The 22253-nt window shown below is 43.2% G+C and overlaps 1 protein-coding gene across 2 annotated transcripts in view; it reads right to left on the bottom strand.

The window, feature by feature from the left end:
- Nucleotides 1-22253, bottom strand: part of SV2B (synaptic vesicle glycoprotein 2B) — a 59359-nt gene that overhangs the window by 17742 nt on the left and 19364 nt on the right. For both annotated transcript variants that reach the window (XM_032194648.1, XM_032194649.1), the window contains exon 2: nt 10135-11027. In XM_032194648.1, coding sequence (XP_032050539.1) covers nt 10135-10651 — 517 coding nt within the window. In that variant the 5' untranslated portion in view covers nt 10652-11027. The remainder of the gene's footprint in view (nt 1-10134; nt 11028-22253) is intronic.

The following is a 22253-nucleotide window of genomic DNA, read 5'->3' as shown; positions in this document are numbered from 1 at the left end:
CAACTTCATTAGATCTTCTACCATGGGGTCTTCAAAAGATAGTTTTCGTGAACACATTGAGTGCAGACTGAATAGGAGAGAATGGTTTTCTTCTCCAAATAGGCTCCTTGTATCTACCTCACTATGTTCCTGCAACTCCGGCCTAAAGAAACAGGCAGCTTCCATGGCTCTTCTACCAAGAACAACACTGGAATGGACATTTATTATTTTACCTTTTCCTTTATGTGGGTACCAGCACAAATTAACACTAATTAATAATGCGCACAGGTCCAGGACTGTTTTCATTTTCATTTATTTTATCTAATTTCAAGATTTAGAGATGTCACTGAGCAAGAACATTGCTATGGTTCTTTTGCTGGCAACATTCCTGTTGAAGCCTGCAGGAGTTACAAAGTGAAAGGACGGCAGGATCAGATATTAAATATTTAAAATCTAATAGCAATCAATGCTGCAGGGGTTAGAAAAACTGATCAGCTACAGTGAAAAGTTTTATACTGCTGATAGGGATAGCATCTGGGAATTGGTTAGCCCAGCAGTTAGCAGCAAATGGATCAGGTGTTTGAACACTGTGTAAGGATGGAAGGGGTCAGGCAGGAGCATGTGTCTCCAAGGCTCTTTGAAGGGTCAGTCCACACCTTGATCCAAGTGCTGACTTCTCTTGAGAGCCAACATCTCTCCCAGGACCTGTTTTGTCAAAGTCATCACTTGGGAAATAAGGGTGATGATGAATATTTTTGTGATTCATTAATGTTATAGCAAGGCAATCAGTCTGATGGCCAAAGCCTGTTTTGTACCATCCAGCAAAGCTAGCTAAGGACCAGCGCAGAGGGGTACTTGGCAGCTGATTCTGTCTTTCTTTTGCTTGCAAATGCCTGCACTAGATGTAAAATACATTACCAAATTAAAAGCTATGCAACAGAGAGCCACTGCGGCATTCTGAAGGATGCTTGTCTCACACTGATCACAGGTGGGAAAGTTCAGACTCTGAAACACCTTGAAACACGTAGCATGATGGTGGGATCACCTCTCAGTGAACAGTTCTGCTTTCTTTTCTATCCACACAATGTCTATTGGAAATCAGGATTTTGCATGTCAAAGGCAAAGGACTGGTATATTCTAGCCCCTTGACAGACTTTATACCAGAGCAGGGGTGTGGGATTTTGCCAGTGTGGTTGTACCTCCACGGTGAGCACTCAGCTCTGTGCGGTCCATACCCTGCTCAGTGCCTGCCCTGCTCAGCCCAGCTGCCCTGCCAGGGGGAGCTGAGGGTGTGCAAGTCCAGAGAGCCACCTGCAGCCCTCAGAGACAACACACACACAGCTGGAGGCCTGGGATCTCTTTCTCTATTAGATTTGGGCTCCTGCTTGTTCACTCAAGTGCAAATTACAAGGGAGAGCTGAGGGAAAAAAAAAAAAAAAAAAAAAGAAAAAAAGCTTTCAATCCAAAATCTTTCTGAAGGAAGAACCTTAATGCAGTGCCTTGAGGCTTAATGCTTTGCCCTGGCTCCTGAGCTACATCTGATGGAGCAGTGCTGAGGGCAGCCAGCAGCCAGAAGTGAAGATACGCCCTGTGCATCACAGCCACCACCTGGCAGCGAGCCCTGCCAGCATGGAGCACACAGTTCAGCCCACATCACCAGACCCCAAAGAATTAAAAAAAAAAAAAAAAAGAAAAAAGATCTGCCTATATTTACACATATAAGGGTGTTTTTATTGTTGCTGTTGTTGCTGCTCTTCTTTTTTTTCTTTTTTCTGAGAAAATCCCTGAATGGCAGATGTTGATCCAAAGCCTCTTAACAACAGAAAAGGTTCCGCATTAGGAGGAGGTGGAGGATGTTGTTGCTGTCTTCTAGTCTGGGATTTTTTACAGCCAAGTGCTCTAGCTGGTGCAAGGCAGCCAGCTCTGTCCAGAGCTCAACAGCCTCCCAGCTTGGAGGGAAGAGAGGATGCTCCATGGAGATGGGATTGGAGTTCAGGAGTTGGGTTTGACTTTGTCTTTAGTGTAATTTGCCTCATTAATGGTGACCACAAGGATGTGGTGAATATAAACCTTCCTGTGTCTGCCATCTTGCAGTAACTTGTGTTAAATCCACTCATCAGATCAACAGCCTGTGCTCCCCAGAGCTTAACACATCCACCAAGCCCTGAGAAGTGTAAAAATCTGCGGAAAGACAGTTTGGAGACAGGGCAGTTAAAATGCTTCACGTTTAATTCACAGTGCCCAGAACAGAACAGATGCAGCAAAAAGTTCCCCCTAATCAGGAGTACAAAGAGGGATCATGTGGATCCCTCTTTGAAAGAAATCATGTGGAGATTTCTCAGGTTTTCTCAAGTTGTATTCAGTATTCCCAAAGACTCAGCCAGCTTGGACTCCCCTTCCTCCAGGAGCCTAAACTTGTGATGGGAGGGAAGATTAAACCTCTGCCACACAGCGTCCATCAAACAGCGAGCAGCATAAAACACAGCAGAGCTGTTAACATCAATAACTCACTAAGAGCACGTGGCCTTAATTGGTTATCATTCGTGATGAGCCAACGGATGCATTGTCTCTTAGAAGCTTAAAGCAATGAAAATCTTCAGTAAAGGGAGCCTGAGGGATGACCAGGGACTGTTAGCTCAGCCAGTTTCTGAGGGGAAGGATGCTGGTTAGATAAATGTTTTCTCCAGGGCCGAAACAAAATCAGCAGGACACTTTATTGTGATGGAAAGGTCCCTTCTGGGAAGACTGCGTGTTCCAGCTGATATTACTAAACCTTCTTTTGGGGCAGCTGCAATAAAACGCTCCATTCGCTAACAGATCTTGGGGCCCGAGGTACAGAACAACCTCAGGACTTGCAGATTCCTGTTTCCTGGACTAGCACCCCGCCTTGGCTGTCATTCCTCTGTAGCGAATCAGTTCTGAAAAGTTGTGTGCATCACTTCCCAGCAGTGTTTCCAGCAGACAGCAAGTTTCTTACAGAGCTCCCCTTCCTGTTGGCTCCCTGCTGCCTTTATCCTGCACTTCTCAGCTGTTTCAGGAGACCAGTGCGTGGCCACAGCTGTACAACCACTGGGCCAGAAAGTCTGGCTGCCCTACACTATGGACTGCATGATGTCACTTCATTAATTTTTGGGGAAAAAAAACACAAGCTGATGGAAAGATTGCTCGGTCAGATCTGACCTGAGCACTGCCCATGCTAGCAGGATCCCCAAATCACTGACTCACACAGCAGTGTTGCCAGTAAGATGCTAAATTGTTCAATAAGGTGGTGGGGACCCAGGACTGAGTGGAGTAGTTACTCATACTAGTTGCTACTCATACTAGTTACTTGTCCATGTAAGAGCGACAGTCTTCTGGAGTACTGCTAGGAGAATGCGGCAATGGTTGTTTCCTTTGGAATAGATCCATGTCATAACAAGGAAACACAAATTTTAAGGAGAATTGGGCCAAGAAAAGTGATCACTAAATGGTATTTCTTCTCCTGTGTTCCTTCTGTCTACCAATTGTTCTAGAGAACAACACCATGCAGCTTAGGCTGTGTTAGGAGAGCTCAGCTTCCAAGTTAACACACGCAGTGGATGGGTGAAATGTTAAGGGCAACTCTGAATAAGCCATTATTTGCAGACTGTTCCACGGGTAATGGAGTATAATGAATGCCTGCGGGAAAGTCTGCTATAGCCTCCCATAAAATCTGTGGAAAACCGAAGAGCTGAAATTCTAAGAATAAATTTGGGGTTATGAGTCATCCAATGCTGAAGTTATAAGGAAAATATGTGACCACTGACTGGGCTTATTCCCACTGGAAAAGAGGTAACATATACAGAATTTTCACATTAAGAAATTTATTAGCCTTTACTGAAGATACGTGCTCCATGTTAGACAGGAATCATGGACATAAAGGCTAAAGTTCTAGGAGTAAAGAAAGGCAGACGTGGCTATGTATGTGCAAACTGTCTTTTTCCTATTTTGGCATCATTAGAAACAAACTCATAAAGACTTCAGAAAGAAAAGGAAAAATTCAATATTTACCTAAATCTCCATCACAAGCCTGAATTACTTTCACTGACCATTAATGGGATTAAAGTTCTTAAAAATTAGGCACATCTTAAAAGAATCCTTTTCAAGTCATGCAAAGGACTTGAGGAATAAATGGCAAATCCAGGCAGCAAATGGGAAGCATTAGTCCCAGATCCCTTCGGGCTGTCAGAACAGCGAGGAAGCTGATGGGTAGGGGTGCAGCAGCAGCTCACCTCTGCCAACAGGTCCACACAGAGCCAGGAGCCACAGGAACATGGGATTTCTTACCTGCATTTAATACAGAGGCTGCTGGCAGCACAGTAATAAGAGTGTTTTTGAATGGGGAAAGCATTCTGATAACCCAAAAGGATTAGGACCTTATTCATCTTGTGATTCAAACTGTAATAAAAACAAAATTGAAACTCTCTTATGAATACTCTTATGAGCTTAGCATCTATTATATAAGGCTGCATTTAATGGACACGACCGAAATGCTGTGAGTCAGGTCTGGCCTATTTGGGAGATGGATGAGGCAAAGCCCAGGACCCATTTGTGTGTGAGTGATTTGAAGAGGAATAAAACCCAGCAGTGCTGCCTGGCTGGTGCTCTAACGGTGGCCGGCATTTTCCAGACAGAGAACGGTCTCAGCAGAGGGTTAGTTCAGGGAAATTTTTTATCTGGCCTTGCTTGCAGGCTTATTAGTGCTTTGCCCTTGAATCTCGCTGATCTTTTAAATGGGAATCAAGTGAAAGGGGAGTCTCATTGAACTCGCCTTGTTGATTAAATATCAGCAGAGAGACCTCGTCTACGCTAATGGCTCTACTGCTGAGAAAGGGTTGCGATTGTGAAAGGCGGCTTTCCATTTTCAGGGCTCTGGGGGTGGATACAGAATGAATCTGGCTGTGGAGTTTGAGGGGATTCTGCACAGGAAAGCCAAAGGTGGATATGTGAATCCATGAGCGCTTTGGCACGGCCCCGGAGAGGCAACGCACGCCAAACGCCTCAGCAAGAGCTGCCAGCATGGCGTGGGTGGCTGCTTACACTTATCCAGCTTCACAGCCCCCCACAGGACTTGTCCATCACTACAACATTCACAGGACCATCTGGTCCCCCTGTCTAGCTTCTCTGCTAAATCAAAGTTTTGTTTGTGCTGGCTTTCTGCAGATGAAATTCCCACAGCATTTACAAAGGGGGGCTCAGCCATCCCATACCAGCCCCACACAAGGTGCAGGGTGTTCCTGAATCACAAAAGCACCTTTTTTCTGACCAGCACATCCCTCCTGCTCAGGATGATGCTGCTTGTTGGGCTATGGAAGTTTTCCTGCCCAAGAACAAGTGTGAAACCAGGAATTCATGTGGGATGCTCGGGGTGCCCGTGCAGAGGTCAAGGTGGGGTTTGGCATGGAGGTGGGAAACATCAGGGGAGCCACGGCTGGGCTCCTGGTCTGCATTTATCCAGAAAAATATAATTAATTAATTAATTAAAAAAAAAAAAAAAAGAAGAAGAAGAAGAAGAAGAAGAAGTGGAGAAATACCACTGAGCTGAGGGGATTAGGATTTACTGTTGTATCAGGTGAATTCAGGTCAATGAGATGATGAGGCCAGGTTTTATCGCAGTTGATGTGAAAGCATCCTCTTCACACAACTAAAAGAAAGGATGGTGTTACACATCTGGTTTAACCTGACTCACGCAGCCAAGCTTGAATTTCTGCATAACTGCATAATTACAAATGGGATCTTTTTTATGTTTTTTGATCTAACATTACGAGTCTGAGAGTCTGTAAGATGATATTATCCTTAAAATATTATTACTATACCATAAAAAGGAAAGGGAGCCACGTGCCTGAAAGACAGATTTCGCTCTCAGCTTTGGTGTGGATGTTTTGCAGTCATGGGCAAAGGGCTTTACATTTTTCTTGTCTCAGTTTACTGAACTGTGAAACGATGATAACAACTGCAGCCCTGGTGTCTGGGAAGTCTGATGCTCTAACTGTGCCTTCAGTTTTTTATACACAGGATGTGAGAAAGTTTAAAACATTACTATGACACCATCTCTTTTGCTTGTTGTGTACTTACTACTCCATCCTTGCCAATGTAAGATTTAGTCCTCTGGGAGGTGATTAATAGCACTTGAAGATGCACACTTACACGATATTTCTCCAAAGAATTATGGTGTGTGCCTTTCAGCACATCAGCAAATAGAAAATTTATAACTCTCCGTATGATTGCCCTTATCAAATGAAAATACAGTCTGTTTCTGTCAGGATATGTTATGTTGAAAAGGCATATTCTGAAAAAGAATATACTGGTGCAATAAATTTAACAAATGCATTGTTATTATGACTATTGTTGGGGAAAGCTCAGCAAAAGCAATGATATGAAATGAATACATTAAAATAATGTTACAAGTTAGCAAGCTTATACTAATGACTAGTTTTAAAAATTACGAAATCAAAGAGCTAAAATACCTACAGTTGTTGATGCTTTTTTCTTTTCTTTTCTTTTTATATACCCCTGCAGTCATCTTCGAGATAACAATTCACATCACAGAAAAATTCTAAATGTGTGCTTTGTCCCACGAGGGATAGTAAGGGCTAAAATAGCTGTTAATTTGCATCTGATGTAGATGTGTTTATTTTCAGAACAAAATGTAAACGTTTTCTAAGAAGTGTTAAATTCATTTCACACATTTCATAAAACACTGTGGGCATCTGTTTATTTGTAATTTTTGCATAATTTGGCCATAATTTGCTTGATATTTTTCCACTCTTCCTTTCCGAGGGAGGAAAAATAAGCAATACACAGATAATTTAATGTGAAATGTCCTTTAAGCAAAAGCTGAACTTCGCTAAATTGGTCTTTAGGGGGCAGCTACTTTAGTTCTCATTTGTCCCTTCCGATTGCTGTGTGAATTCAATTACTTACCTGATTTATTTTCTCTCTCTCTCTCTTTTTTTTTTTTCTCCTCTTGGCCTCATTTGTTATGGCTGAGACCTTTCAGGTGTTTAACCATTTGCAGCTGCCTGGAAGCAACCCTAACTCCACCTGGATAAACTGATATAAACATGGGATAGCATAATTGTGTTTCCTTTGCAAATATGTGTTGAGATGAATGGTTACCTAGGAATAAACATAAACTCTCTGCAGGGACCTATTGCTACCTGGTGATAAGGTAGGGGACAGCAATGTTTGTGTGGGCAGTGACCCCATATCTCTAAAACCTCATGATAAAATAGGGGAAATCTGCAGCCTCTCTGCTGACCTGTCTCTCTGTTCAGTGCAGATACACTCTTGCTTTTCATCACTGCACATTAGACAGAAATGGAGGCAAAGATCTCTGTGATTGGCACCCATTTCTGTGACAAGTCAGCCTGTAAGTGCCACCAAACCCTGGGAATTAGCAAGGTCAATTTGTAATAGCACAACCCAAAGACCTTTGAGGGAATGGAAACCCTGAGAGAAATGAGCATCTGTTGGAGGCCCTGAGCTTCGTTAGCAGTTAGCTTCTTCTTGTCACCGGTGGATGGGTGCTGAAGCTAATCCAGGAAAGGTTTTGAAGAAGATTATATTCTCATTTCCATCAATATCACTCCCCCAGCCTTGCCTATTAGGTGTCTATGTCTGTCTGTCCTTGGTGTGCACCCACAGCTGCTTGGAGCAGGGAGAAAGCCTGGGACACCAGGCTGTGCTGGAGCCAGCTCTGCCCCAAAACTCACTGCCCCGTGCCCACCAGCAGCCCCAAATGTGCTCTGGCCTCCTCACATCCTCACTCCTTGCTGCCCTTGAGTACTCATTGCTTGTACCAGTGCAGTGCTCTGCTTTTTAAGCCACGCTTAATTCCTTTTTTTTAGAAAGGATCATCTGCCAAACCTCAGCTCCAAGAGGGAACCTGCAGCAGAGAAACACCCAGCTGCTGAGGAAGTGGGTTAACAAGAAAAACACTTAATCACAGGCCTTCCTCATGTACAGCACCAGTCAGTAACAAACGGGTGTTACCCTCAGTAGCTACTTCCCCCTCTCTTTAGTCTGTCTCAAGTCAAGGTGAATGAACTTTGTTGTGAGGAAAATTCTTTCTTTTTCTTAATGCTTAAACAACAAATAGTATGAATGCAAGCTCTGACTGCAGATCCCTCAATACGAACAAGCTTAGGACAGAGAAAACTGTTCTGCAGAACCAGGTTCTCAGAAGCTGCCTTTCTAAGCAGGGAGAGAAGACAGCAGGAGGAGTGCTCTTCCCCTAATTGGGAATTCCAGTTTAGCTCAGTTAATGTGCAGTGAGCTGGAGCTCAAGTTGGATACGGATCCAAATGTCTCCTTGTTTGTCCAGGGCTTATCAGAACACCCTGAACTTTCAGCCTTGCAAATAGTGAGCTGGAAAAAGCAGAAGAAAAAAACCTCTCTTGGGAGGTTTCTTGTTCTTTTTTACCTGTAGTTGGGCCAGAAATACTTCAAAGATAGATTTTTCTTGTGACATTTGAAGTTTTCTGATTCTGGTGCCTGCCAGGGACTGCAGAGATGGATATTTAAGGGGTCAGAGATTCAAAAGATCTCAGATCTCATATAGTCACCAGAATAAATGACCTGCTTTTCAAAAAAGGTCTTACCACTGAAAAGGCACCCAGCCTGGTGTTCCATAGGGAGCTGCTCAATTCGGAAGTTCCTTTGAAATCAAGATCCAATTGTGAGCAATGTGATTTTAGATGATTTTAGATATTTGACTGGAGCTATTTTGAGCTAGTAGTTTTAAGTGGTTTGTGAAGCAGAAAAATATTACCATACCTTTTCAGGCACAAAACCAGGAACAAAGCTAGCTGACTATGGGAGTAAGCATCCTGAATCTCAAGTTCAGAGATGAAAAAAGAAGAAACAGCAAAAAAAAAAAAAAAAAAAAAAAAGGGGGGGGGGGCAGGGTATATTTAGGACCTTAATACACCAAGGTGAGAGGTCTATATAAGGGTAATTATATAACATCTTTGTCACATAAATACAAATAAAATGGAGTCAAGGCCTGGGGTCTAATCCCAAATCTGCATTCACCTTGCATCAGACAGGTCTTCTGGGATAAAAAAATACACTGCAGGCCATGATGATTTCCCTGTGACCCTGGTACACTTCCACCCAGACACACCATCCCCTCCTAAAGCAGCTCTTCCAAGAGCTACTTTATTTTCCTTCCAGATGTGCTGTACTCTTGCACAGCTGGCTCTGACTACAGGACATGCTGGATGCTTTCCTGGTTCTTAGAGATCTGGGAGACTTTGCCTTCTTTGGCTTATGATGTGCAAGGGGAAAAAAAGTGTTCATCCAAGCCTTTCTACCCAGTCTTACTCACAATAACTAAGTCTTTGTATTTTGACCGCAGGGAGGTGTTAATGGTGATGCAGAGGGGATGTTGTCAGTAGCCTGGCCCTGTAATCTCCATGCAGCACATTAATCTCATTCTGCAGACCTAAGGAGAAACCTCCGTAGGCTAATTCTGACCCAGTATGTATTAGCAATCTGCTCTGTCTGAAAAGTTAGCATGTAGAAGGAGCTGGCTGCACAGCTGATCTGCCAGCTGAGACTTCCAGCTAAAGAATAGGGGAAGCTGGGTGTAGTGAAAAACTTTGGAGAACAGAGCAACACCAGGAGCCACAACGTGATGGCAAAGTAATCCAGATCGAGCTGACCCCTGCCTGTTATATCCATCATACTTGGATGGTACTGCCTTGTGGACTTCTCATTACCGTTTAATTTCTAAAAGCATTGAAAGCTGAGTCATTAGATGCTTAATTAGGAAAAGTCGACCTTAACCTTTTTTTGTATTTGACCCTGAACATCCCAGGAAGTTTTTCCTCGTGGATCTGCTGACTGTGAGCTGCCTGGTTCAGATCCAGCCTGTGGTGGCCAGTACCAGGGCCATACCACATTCATCAGGTGGGCTGAGATGTGGCGTGATGCTGCAGCTGCTGTTTTACAGTAGCTGCCTTCTCAGCAGATTGCAATCCCCTCTCAAATCAGACCCACCCAGCCATGACTATGCATGACATACAACATAAGAAAGGGGCCACCAAATGTTCCTAAAGCTGATCTCACTAGAAATGGATGTCCTAAGTACTGTCTGTTGCATTAGAAGAGCAGTTTGCAAGTGGCACTTACCTAGCATGCCTTTGTTTGAACTGGATAAGCACATATCCTTCTCAGCACTGGGCAGAACAAATCCAACCACAAACAGCTCCACTCCATCTGCCATCAGTGCCAACCCTAGAACAAAGAAGAGCGTCCACTGGAAGCGTCCATGGCCACACTCCTCAATGATGTTTTCGTACTGGTGGGCCAGTTGCTCCTCATCCTCCATCCTCTCTGCCATAAGGTCAGCACGGTCTCTGTAGTCATCATCCCCAGCAGGAGCTCGCTGCTTCTGCTTGGCTTTAATGTCATCTGGGTGTGGGATCCCTTGGTACTCCCCCTCATAGACCTCATCATCTTCATCGTGCCCTTCTGTAACATCGCTCTGGGCATCTTCTTCATGAGTGGGCTCGTCCCCACCACGGTAGTAGCCATCGTTGGGTGTGTAACCTTCGTAGTTGCCATCCTGGTACCTATAGTCATCGGAGACTTGGTTTGTGTCCCTGCCCCCCTGATAGAGGTTTGTGTTTCTGTAGCCATCATCCATTGTGAATGCAGATTTCTCAGTGCTGCAGGTCACTGTGTGCAGATATTCAAATATATGTATTGATCTGTGTGATTTTTGCCCCGAGTTACTTGAGCATATCTTCTCTCTGTTCTTTGGAAGTGATGTGATACACGGCTGCCCAGGCTCAGAGGCAGAATTTCTATATAAAGTTTCTCTCTGACAGTCTCATGCAGTTGTTGATAATGCTTCACTTTTCAGCTGTCATTTGTGACTTGCTGGCTTCTTCCTTGCTTTGGATGGGAAGAGCTGGGGCTGCTGGCTGGTGAACAGCAAGGGAGCAGCAAACTGCACAGCCAGGGAGCTAGGAGGATTTGACAGCTTTTTCTCTATTCATCGTGGGGGTGAAGGTCACGTCCTGAGGAAACAATAGCAATGAGACAAAGGTAAGCTCGCAAGCACGCATGCATTGAGTTTAACATCCAACATTTTGAACACACATTTTTTTCCATTGCAAAAAACGGCAACAGAATGTTTGGGGAGTGGTTTTGCATCTGCAAACCCCAGAGCCTCAGGGAAAACAACAACAAAAACAGGCATTAAAAATTACCAAGCTAAGTGAGAACCTAGTATAGACCATAAAGGAACCTAAAGGAGGTTGTAAGGTAATGTGTGGTCTCAAATTCTGCCATTCCCAGAAGTCTTGTCTCCCACGGGTGGTGCTGGTTTCTGCAGAGAGCAGAATATTACCGAGCTGGGCTGCCTGAAAAGTGCTCTCTGGTTGTTAAATCTGTGCTTAGCCACCTACCCAGAGCATGCTTATCCTGAGTATCTACAGTGTCTAACATCATAATGACACAAAATATGAGCTTGGTTTTCCTTTTCATCCAGATCCCCAAATTAATTTTATTTGATGGTTTCTTTTTTTTCCCCTGGTGTCTACCCGTCTGTGTGACAGATGTACAACTAACAGGCAGTGTCTGCCAAGATACAGTCACCCAAAGTCCCACCAAGCTCTGCTCTCCCATCCCTAACCATTGATGGAGGCTGATTTTCACAGAAAGCAAAAAACAAAAAAAAAAAACAAAAGTTAGTATGGAATCACTGCTCTCTGCAGGGAAAACCGAGGGAAGCCAAGTCACATCTAAACACATTCTCATTTTAGACACCTGATTTCCATTATTTTTCAAGCTGTTTTTAGCCAGCTGGCTCTCCAGCATTTCGGGTTTGTTGCTGCACACAGCTGTAGACAAAGATTTTGAAAGGAGTCTCACATGGGAAACTGAGCAGAGTCACGCTAGAGGAGCCAGCACAGTGTAGGCATGCACAGAAATGTGGACTTCTGTTTAAGCTTTGAGCTACTTGCCTAAATAAAGTGAGCTAAGAAATGACATGGGCATATGTACATGCCTGTATATATCATGGAATCATTTCAGTTGCAAATGACCTTCAACATCATCTAGTTCAGCCATGAATCTGGCCTTCTAAGTCCTACCATGTGTCCCTTAGTGCCACGTATGTGGCTGTTACCCACACAGGTAATCTATAGAGCTGTGATGTAACTTAGCAGACATGTATGGGTTTAAAGTAAATGCAGCTAAAATGACTCCAGAGGAGAAATTCAGTAGAAACACTCTCACAAAATGCTCAGAAGGGCATCACTCCTGCAAGTTCTTTGTATTTTTTGCAGCCCAAATGTTCAGGATAAAAGGAAGAGTCTCACCTATGCTGTTCATGGGAGTTGCTCTGAGAAACTTTTTAAAAGTTTCCTATTCATTTCTGTCTAGCTATCTCTATATTCATGGCATATAATTACAACACGGTCTCTGCAGGCCCTTCCAGAGCATCCTCCTTTGCTCTGAACCATCTGCCATTTTTCACTGCTTTCAATGTGTTTCCTGCTCCTTTCTTTGTGCTGAATCACACAATATATTTTGTATGAAGTTAAAAAGGCAGTAGGGCATTATTCCAGGGCAGAAAAAGCAATCAATAAAGTAAAAAAATAAATAAATCCGTTAAGCTTTCTGTTCAAGTCAGAAAGATCAGGAGGCTACAGTGCATGTAGCAGTGAAGAGAAACACTTGCATCCACAGTGGAAATGTTAATATGGAGGGGAATGAATACATTTGATAATCATTAGAAGCACTTAAATTGGCTTTACAGCTCTTTTTTCAATGTGGAGTGTCACCACTAATGGTTAAAAAAAAAAAAATCCAAGGGTACTTTTGAGCCTCAGAACCTCCCAGTCTTGAAGTAACTTTCATGATTACACAGATTTGTGTCATGACTGAACAGCATGTTCTCCAAGGCAGTGAAAACGTAGTTCCATAGAGACATATTTTCTTTTGAAAAGTAGAGGAAAGAGCCTTAAAAAAAATATATATATATATGCTAAGGATCATTAGACCTTGCTTTGGAAGTCTTTAAGCATCATTTGTTGGCAGGTTATATTTCAAAGTGACCTCAAATATCAGAGCAGGAATTGCAGTGACCTCACTGTTCTTGTCCTCTGGTTGATACAGAAGTGGGTTGAAAACTGGTCTTAGGAAGTGAAGTATTAATATTATTAATGATTAAGAACAGGATTCATCAGATTCCAGATCTCCACAGGCCTTACCTCTAGCCTTACAACTCTTTTTTCAAAAAGTGAAAGATGGTCTTGAAGACCAAGCACCGGAAACCTTTTCCTTCTCTATTAAAAAGCCATGGCTGGAAGCTGGGCACTCTGCCTCCTACAACTGCAGGAACACAAAAGACCACGAACTCAGAAAAGCCCTGTTTAAGCATCTGTGCTCTTTTGATGACACACAAAGATTGTTTTTTACTCTATGAGTTCCCTCACATCATGGGCAGCATAGGAAATATTGACACGAGCTGCTGAGTCCATAGACCAGTGACTGCCGCCCGTGTGAGGAATAATGTGCAATTCAGAAGACAAGACTCAGTAAATAAGTCTCTGGCTTCCTACTGAGCTTGTAGGATGGATATTTTGGGGGATTCCCCCAGGAGAAGGGGCAGTGCTTAGAGGCAGGCTGTTATTTAGTACTCTTCAATATTTCACTTAGATATTTCACACTACTTGCTTTCTTCCATTGCCATGCATGCAGGGGCTGATTCACTCTAGACCTGATTCTTTAACACCCTTTCACTTGAGCTAAGCTGCACTTACTCATATTAGCAGCCCCATTTAGCGTTGAGATGAGAAATCATGACTTCTTGTAAAGATTGCAGGCTTGGATTGCTGTAATTATACTTTGCAGTGATGCACGAAAGCTTGAGACAAATGTACACACAACATCGAGCCTATTTCAAGCTTGGGCCCTTTTTAAATGATTGCTACAAAACCAAGGCATGCAGGCAAGGCTTAAACATGCAACACATGAAACTCTACAGGGGAGAGGGACAGAGGTAAGGAAACTTTATTCTGGGTCTCCCCAGAGTGCTTCTGTCTCCACTAACCTCAGCTGTGGTGGGGTCAGAGTCAAGCTAGGAACTGAAATCTGGGTCCTCCTCTCTGCCTTTCCCCATTCAGAAAGGGGAAGGTCTCACAGAGCTGAAGGGGGAGGCTCTGTAAATCCTAATGCAAAGGAATTACAGGTGGGGAGCAGTGCAGGAACACTGCAGGATTGCTTTCAAGGGATTTTTAGCATTCATCAGAAGAATCCCTGTAAAACAGACGGCAGAGAGGTTTAATATTCTGCCTGAAGGACAACTCCTGGCCAAACATCCCTGCCCCCAGAGCTGCTTTCTGTTGGCAGCAGTGGGAAGATGCCCAAGATCCTGCTGCAGCCATAAGGACACTGCAGTCACAAAGCTGGCTGTGAAAGAGTTGGAGAGGAAATCCTCCTTTCGGAAAGGGAATAGCGCAGATCGGTGTTATTGGCTTTTGTAAAGTTCCAATCTTATCCTCTTAATGAGGATGCAATTAATGGCTCCATTTGTACACATGAAGGAGCAGGTTTTCGCGATGTTTAACAACTCGCAGCTCCCAGGGGAGCACTAGCCTGGATTTCAGACAGCCAACATTTACACGAGTGTTACTAGACCGAGGGCTGTAGCAAGGTCTGGTCGCCACGCTGCTAGATGGAGGTGTTGCAGCGCTGTGCTGCAGACCCCCTGAGCAGTATTGGGGGACTGTCACTTAGCTGCTTGGGGGTTTTGGGTCCCCAGCTCTAAACGGGAAGGGCACAGCATTGTCACTTGATTGCTCAAACCCTTTGCAGCTGTGTCTGCATGACTAGGTGGCAACTTGTGCCCCAAAAGCCTAAATAAATTGAAGATGGGAGATGAGCTATGAGCTCCCTGTGTTCCCTTTTCTATAAATGAAGCTCAATGTCTTTGTCAGGTGTCCACTGACCTCTGCAGTCCAGCTCCATAGTTTTTAACTAAGAAAAATTATTTTCCCCCAGAAGAGTTCTAAAATTTTTCCTTCATTTTGGAAAGAAAAAAGCCTTAAATCAATCTGCAACCCCACAGTCCACACAAACAACACTTTCAGATCAGGTCCATTAAAATGTTTCACCTTACCTATGGCAGAAGCCTGCCCTTCTCATAAACACCAAATAAAGCATGGAGAATTGTTTCAAGAGGAAAAACATTTAATTTAAGAAGTTCCAGATTGTAAGCTACTTGATCCGTTTTTTATTAGAAATGTTTGTTGAAACAGTTTTTTACCTGGAAAATTCACGTTTTGAAAAACTGACACTTTTTTATCAATGAAAATTGTATCAAGCTCTTCAATTTACTTTCATTTATATAATATTCTCTAATGAATGTTGTTAAGAAGGGAATATAGAAAAATAAAATATAGGGAAAGTAATCCTATTCTTTATATGCATGTGACTGAAAGTATTCGACCTCTGTTGCAGGGCAGAAAAAGGGTTTTTTTTTCATCACAAGGCTTTGATTATTTGTTTTGTTTTGTTTTATATGTATATATTTTATTTTATCTTTGCTGACATTAACATTGCTGCTCCAGCTACACAATTCAACATCCAGAAGAGAGCTTTGCAGTATCATCATTTTCCTGGACAGATGGCAAGGCTGGGCTCTTGGCAAGGATCCTGCAGAGGGAAAAGTGGCAAGATCTGGAGAGAATACATTTGTGAGTGCAGTTAGAAAAAAGGAGTGAGGGGGCTTCAGTGGCAGAGAGGTTGAAAGCAAGTGAAATCAGAAGTCAGGGAGTGGGGATAATGGTCCAAATCGTGCTCAGAAGAGGGTGGGAGATGGCCAGGGAAGGATGGAAGCTCTGACAGGTTATTGATCCACTAACAGGGAAAAAAAAAAATCTATTCCTTAGTAATAACAGCAGCTCTTGCTTCATACCTAAGGATTATAAACCCATCTCAGGCCATCTCTGTCAGAGCTCAGCTGTAATCCTCACTAATTCTTGCTTGACTTTTTGCAACTCTATTTCACTGCCAAAATAATAACCAGACAGGAAGAAAAGTCTTGGAGTATATGATTATGAAATACTTTTGGACACAGTTGGCTGTGGGGAATATCACTCAGGCTAAAGACCTATTGACCACTTGAGGGGGTGACTGTATCAAAATAGGCCATGTATTGCATGTTTTCATCAGTCTCTTTCCTTGCTTTCTCTTTCCATCAAATATAGTAATCCTAAGGTGGTAATGAGAAAAGAGTCCCCGAGGAGTTTTGAATAGGATGGTCTCAGATCTGAGCACCGGTCAGTACATTAAAATGATTTAATTCACTGAAGATCTGGTCTCTTTAGAAATACAGGTCAGCTCTTCACATAGGAGTTATATAGTTCATATATGATCGTTGTCAGATAAATGGGCAGCATATATACCACTTAAAAATCCTCCTGATTCCTCCCATCTCCTCTCCAGTCTCTCAAGAATGGAAGAAATGTTTGTCCTTGCAAATAAAATCCAAAAGAAACCATGGCCACCAGGCCTTCTTGAGAGAGGACCACATCGCAATCCCAGGTCTGAGACCCTTGGATTTGGAGGAATGTCAACTCCAGCCTGAATTTTTTAGAAAATCTAGCAGAAAACAGAGCTGTTTCACTTCAAGAAATCAAGGCAGGTGAGTGAGTCTTCTATTTACTTTTTTTATCAGCCACATGGTAGCTGGGAGCAAAAGGGAGCTACTTTGCCACTAAAGACACTGTATATCTGTGTAGGCGTGTTAATTAATGGTTTTCAGGTGCAAAGCTATGTGTTTACTGCTATAACAATCAGCTGTGGCTGCAAATACTCACAAGAGGCTAACTGGGTCTGGACAACAGAGATTTAAAAAAAAATCAAAGCTGCTTTGTGCATGTCTGTAATGGGTACCTATCTTAAAGAGTCAGCTCTGGATAAAGAGGTTTCTTTTGTTGTGGCTTCAGAGCTGAGCTCTACATTAAGTAAAAGCTAAGAACAAAAACAATTTTCTCCTAATTTTTTTATTAAGAAGTTATTTGATAGATATGTAACACAGGTTCAAAAACTCTCTGTGGAGCTTATTAAGCAAGCTATCTGTGCCACAGATCCCGCATGAGTAGCTGTGAGTTAAAAGAAGAGCAAGAGTTTTGAAAGTCATTGACTTGAAATCACCTGGTTCAAAGAACTGGCTTTCAGCAGTACAGATGGCACCTAATGATTGCTCCCCTGCAGCGCAGGTAGGACACGTAGGGTAAAAGTCCTCTGTTTAGTGTAGAAATCAATGATTTTCTCTAACGTGCTGCTGGGATCTCTGGGACAGGACTCATTTATTCAGTTTGCTTATGCTGTAAATGGGAGAATGATCAGTGTTGATGCAGCCCCAGTGTATTGAGAATGAAGGGAAAAGAGAGCTCAAGCAATGTGGTGTGCTACCAGCAGATCAGATTAATTATTTAACAGAGAAAGCAGTTCAAAATTATCTGCTACAGAGTTTACTGAACTTAAGTTGTCTTACGGTTTCTGGATAATCTCTATTGATCTGTGGTGGTTTATACATATTTCTGTGCAGGTCCATACCATGTATATTTTATTTCACCGTGGCAAAACACCTTATTTTATATGTCCCTAGCATCCTGCATTACTTTGCTACAGCAACATAATTTATGTGAGGTTATGTTTGAAGATCATGCATTTACAATAGCTTGTGAATTTGGGGGCACAGCTGGATGTGGTATGAATGCCAAGAGTCCAGTTCTTTTTCATTGAGCCATCCTGATTTACATTAAGTAAGAACCTGGCTCTGCTGCTCTAATGCTGTTACACTTTTTTGTGCTATTCCATCCCAAGTGTGCTGAGGGAGGTTTCTGGTTTCCAGCACATCAGGCACTAAAATCCAACTGTCTGATGTGGTGGTGACTTTCACAGTGGGCTGAACTTGTAATCTGCCATGTTACATTATGAACCGAGGGACAGAAAGTCCCCGTGATTGTTAAGGGAGATTATATTTTAAAGCCTGATATTCTTTTGGTACAGATGCTTTAAAGGTCATATCTAAGACAGTATGTGCTGCAGCAAGCTGGCACAGTGAGTATGTAGCAGACGAAAGAAGGAACAAGCATCAGTCAAGCAGAATAAACAGCTTTTCTGAAGTTAAGGACACAGACTAGTAAATTGGGTGTCCGTGAGATACAGAGGAACATCTAACAGTAGGAGTTGGAAAGCAATGGCTTAGCAGCACAGAGCTATATAAGGAGGGCCAGACTACACATTAGGATTCCACAGAAAGGCCCTAAAAGGTCAATTTGACAAGCTGAATATGGATAATGAGTTGAGACAGATGGTATAAGTGTATGGCAGCTAATAAATAATGAACAGACTTGCTTCAAGGAGCAAAAGGAGGGAGAAATCGCAGCTGAGAGCTTAGTCAGAAGGGAGGAGGTGAAGGGGAAAAGAACAAAACTGTGGATGATGGGAGAGGATCACAGCAGGAGGACTAGTGGGAGAAGTGTCTGATTTCGAGTGCCAGAACTCATGGAGATGGTAATTTACGCAAAGACATCTTAGAAATGCATATGCGTGAACTGGAATTTGGCCATCTTGTTGAGATTAACTTCTTTTTGCTGGAGAAACACTCATGGCCTATAAGCCTCTCCTAGATGCCTATTCCTCCTCTCCTATTATTGCAGTACCTAAGCATCTTACAGTGCTTGCACATCCTCTGTAAGGCAAGGGAAAGTTCTCAGGCTTGTTTAGCATATCACAACCTGAGACAAAGAGAGACTAAAGCTTCACCTGCGCACCAAAGTGCTCTGCACTGTCCCTGAGTCCCAGGGCCCCTATAGACCAGCAAGCTGAGGCTTCCTTCAGCCTTCACACCCAGCCATCTTTGACACGACCAAGATAAAGGTGAGCATTGCTGCCCCACAAATCTCTTCCTAATGTGGAGCTGAAGCACAAACCCTGACCTGGATACCTAGCAACACTCCCAGATATCCCAAAGCAGATGTAAATCAGGGAGCTTTCTTAGGGTCACCCAGGGAAGCCACACCAGTGTCAAACATTGAACCCACGTTTCCATTATGTCCTTGTCTTTTTCAGTATCTTAGAGCTAGAGTCTCTGGGGCTTTATTGCTTATTAATGAACCAACCCCTCCATCAGCATTGTACCTGGCAGTATAAACCAACAGGTAATTTAGTGCTGATTCAGAAATAATCGTGTCCTGGTGACCTCCGATGAGTTTGAGCATTTCCATGTGTACATGCCCTTGGACAGCTTCGAACTTTCCTGGGCTTGGAGGCCCTGACAAGCTCTAAGAAATGACTGTAAGCAATAACCTTGGAAATAAACTGCCTGTGATTCAGCAAATTCTGACCGTGTCAGACAGCAAGCATGCCTGATTAACTACAAACTGCTTAGCTCATTGGCAAAGATGTGCCTCTAGCTACAAAGGGGACTTTTATTTCATCACACTTACAATCTGTGTTATTAAATAACGAGCTACTTAATTAACTAATTCATTAATACAGGGCTGTGATGAATAGATTTGCTCCAGTGGCAGAGTCATGAAAGCAAATGTAACCCTGAGTGATTTCTAAATGCTGCTTTCTTTCAGAAGGGATTTAATTCAAGCAAGTATCTTTATGAAATCCCTCATTCTTTCTACTGTCTCTAGCTAATGGAGTGGCATCAAGGTCTGCTGTGTCTGTGTCCCTCTGGCACTCTCTGCACTTGTCCTTCCCACCTTCCTGCCTTGCCAAAACCTGATGTTCCCCCTCGGGCTCCTCTCAGATGATGTCTTCAGGACAGCTGTGCCACAAAACCCCTTTGCCCAGAGTTACCACATTGTTGCAGCCAGGGTCTCAGCATTGTCCAGAGCAGGCCATGAGGATGCTCAGAGGGCTGGGGCACCTCTCCTATGAAGACAGGCTGAGGGAGTTGGGGTTGTTCAGCCTGGAGAAGGAAAGGCATAGGGGAGACCTCACAGCAATCTGACAGTGCCTAACAGGGGCTACTGGAAAGCTGGGGAGGGGACTCTTGTTAGGGAGTGTAGTGATAGGACAAGGGGCAATGGCTTTAAACTAAAAGAGGGTAGATTTAGATAAGACATAAAGAAGAAATTCTTTAGTATGAGGGTGGTGAGGCACTGGCAGAGGCTGCCCAGAGAAACTGTGGCTGCCCTATCTTCGACGTGTTCAAGGCTGGGCTGAATGGGGTCTGGGCAACCTGCTGGTGGGAGGTGTCCCTGCCCATGGCCAGGTGGGGTTGGAACTGGAAGGACTTTAAGGTCCTTTTAAAGTCCTTTTCAACCCAAAACACTCTATGATCATCTATTCAAATATGAAATGACTACATTGTTTCAGTTAATGTAAAAAATCAGCAGCTATTGCCTGTGCTCACCTTCCTGTTGCTGTGGGACTGACAAACCTCCCCACAAACAAGAGACAGAAGGACATAGCCAATGCATTTCACACCAAGCCCTTGCAGGGTTGTTCTCTTGTTTTCCAAGACGGTGTCAAGAAAAGGCCCTAGCACAGAGATTTCCACTGGCTGAGCACTTTCCCTGCAGGAAACTGTTCCTGCTATTGGGAACAGCTCTTTCCCTGCCCAGGGTGCTCAGGCATCAGTCTCTGGAGGCAGTTGCTTGCCAGCTCCAGTGAAGTGTACCAAGGCACTGACTGTGCCAGAACACAGACTCGTTCCAAGAAATCCCCCGTGCCGCAGCCTGTCACAGTCACAGCCAACCTTATGCTCTCATCGTGCTCTGTAATAGGTTTGTTACTTATGCTTCCTCTCAGAGCTACATGAAAACAGTCTCAGGAAGTGCAGTTACTGCAAAGCTAAGATTTAGATCAAATAAGGAGGGTGATTCTCAAATTAAATTCAGCATCTTTTTTTTTTTTTTTTTTTTTTTTTCTTCCATGAGCCCTCCAATACAATTGTTTTGTGGCCACCACAGCTTTCCAAATTGCAAATGCACTGTTCATTATACACCTTGCCTGTGGAGAAACGCAAGTGCACGCAGCAGCAGATTTAAAAAGATGTTCACTCTGAGACTCCTTTCAAGGTTATTTAACAGCGAAAGTACTGGAGCAATTGTTTTTGCTCCATCTGTTTTCATAGCATTTTGATTGCTTTGACCATTTTTTTAGATATGAAATACTACTGAGGAGACCTGAAATCTGTAGCATCCAGGATCATTCAACAGATACCATTAAGTGTTTATCGTATTCACAACGCACACCCACAGAGTGGTGTTTTCTTCTGTAAGAAGGCAGCTTGCAAAGCCTATCTTGGCTGGGAAACTGTACTGTGAATATCTCAGATGTCCAGGTCTTTGAACAAACCTGCTTTGGAAACAGGCATCTTGCAGGGAAAAGCAAGCAAACAAATAAACAAACAAAAATATATAAATAAAAAGAAAGATTTTTTTATTTTATTTTATTGCCTAGCTGTGCAAACAAAAATTGTCATAGTGCCTGGAATATGTTGGTACTCATTTAACAGTAACACAAAACCTTGCATACAGCAACCCTACATTTATACTCATGTTTTACACCCATGTGGAGGCTTTCAACTCACAAGAGCCCCCAGCAGTTTCTGTGCACTCCTACAGCAGAGAAGAAGGGCAGATAATTTGAGCTCGTGTAGTAGGCTCCCTAACAGCATGGAAAGAAGGATTGGCAGTATTTTTTCCCAGGCATTCCATAATCCTTTCTTGTCCTTGCAGGAGTTTTTAGGATAGCTCTTTGCAAGAGCAACTCGTTTATGCAGAGCTTTAAGCTCGGGCAGTATCCTGACAGCCCAAAGTCATGTAGTTCTCAGCTGTAACATGGGTCTCCTACTGTCTTCTGAAACTATGTTCATGCCTCTGCTGAATTGGCAAGGAAGAGGAGAGAAAGGGGAAAACACTGACACAGAGCCAATATTGCAGCACCCAAAGAAGGATAGAAAGCAACAGCAGGATATGCTATATATATATATATATATATATAAAAGAAGAGGTAGGACAAGGCAGGGTGAAGGAGGAGGAGGAGAAGGCGTAACAGTAGCTGGAACACCCAGTCTTGGAAACTAATATTACCTTGAGACAGTAAAAGGGCAAAAAGTATTCAGTTAGGCACATGCGCAGTGGTGAGAAGGCTGCACGTTTGCCGCCCAAACAGCCTAATAAATTCTTATGTTCAGGTTGGACGTTAATGATGAAAAAGCTTCATCTCCAAAAATTAATAGCTTCAATACATCATCAGGC

The sequence above is a fragment of the Aythya fuligula genome, chromosome 11 (assembly GCF_009819795.1).
Source record: "Aythya fuligula isolate bAytFul2 chromosome 11, bAytFul2.pri, whole genome shotgun sequence".
Taxonomy (NCBI): domain Eukaryota; kingdom Metazoa; phylum Chordata; class Aves; order Anseriformes; family Anatidae; genus Aythya; species Aythya fuligula.
Note: the sequence above shows the minus strand (reverse complement) of the source record. Positions and strands in the feature narration are given on the sequence as shown.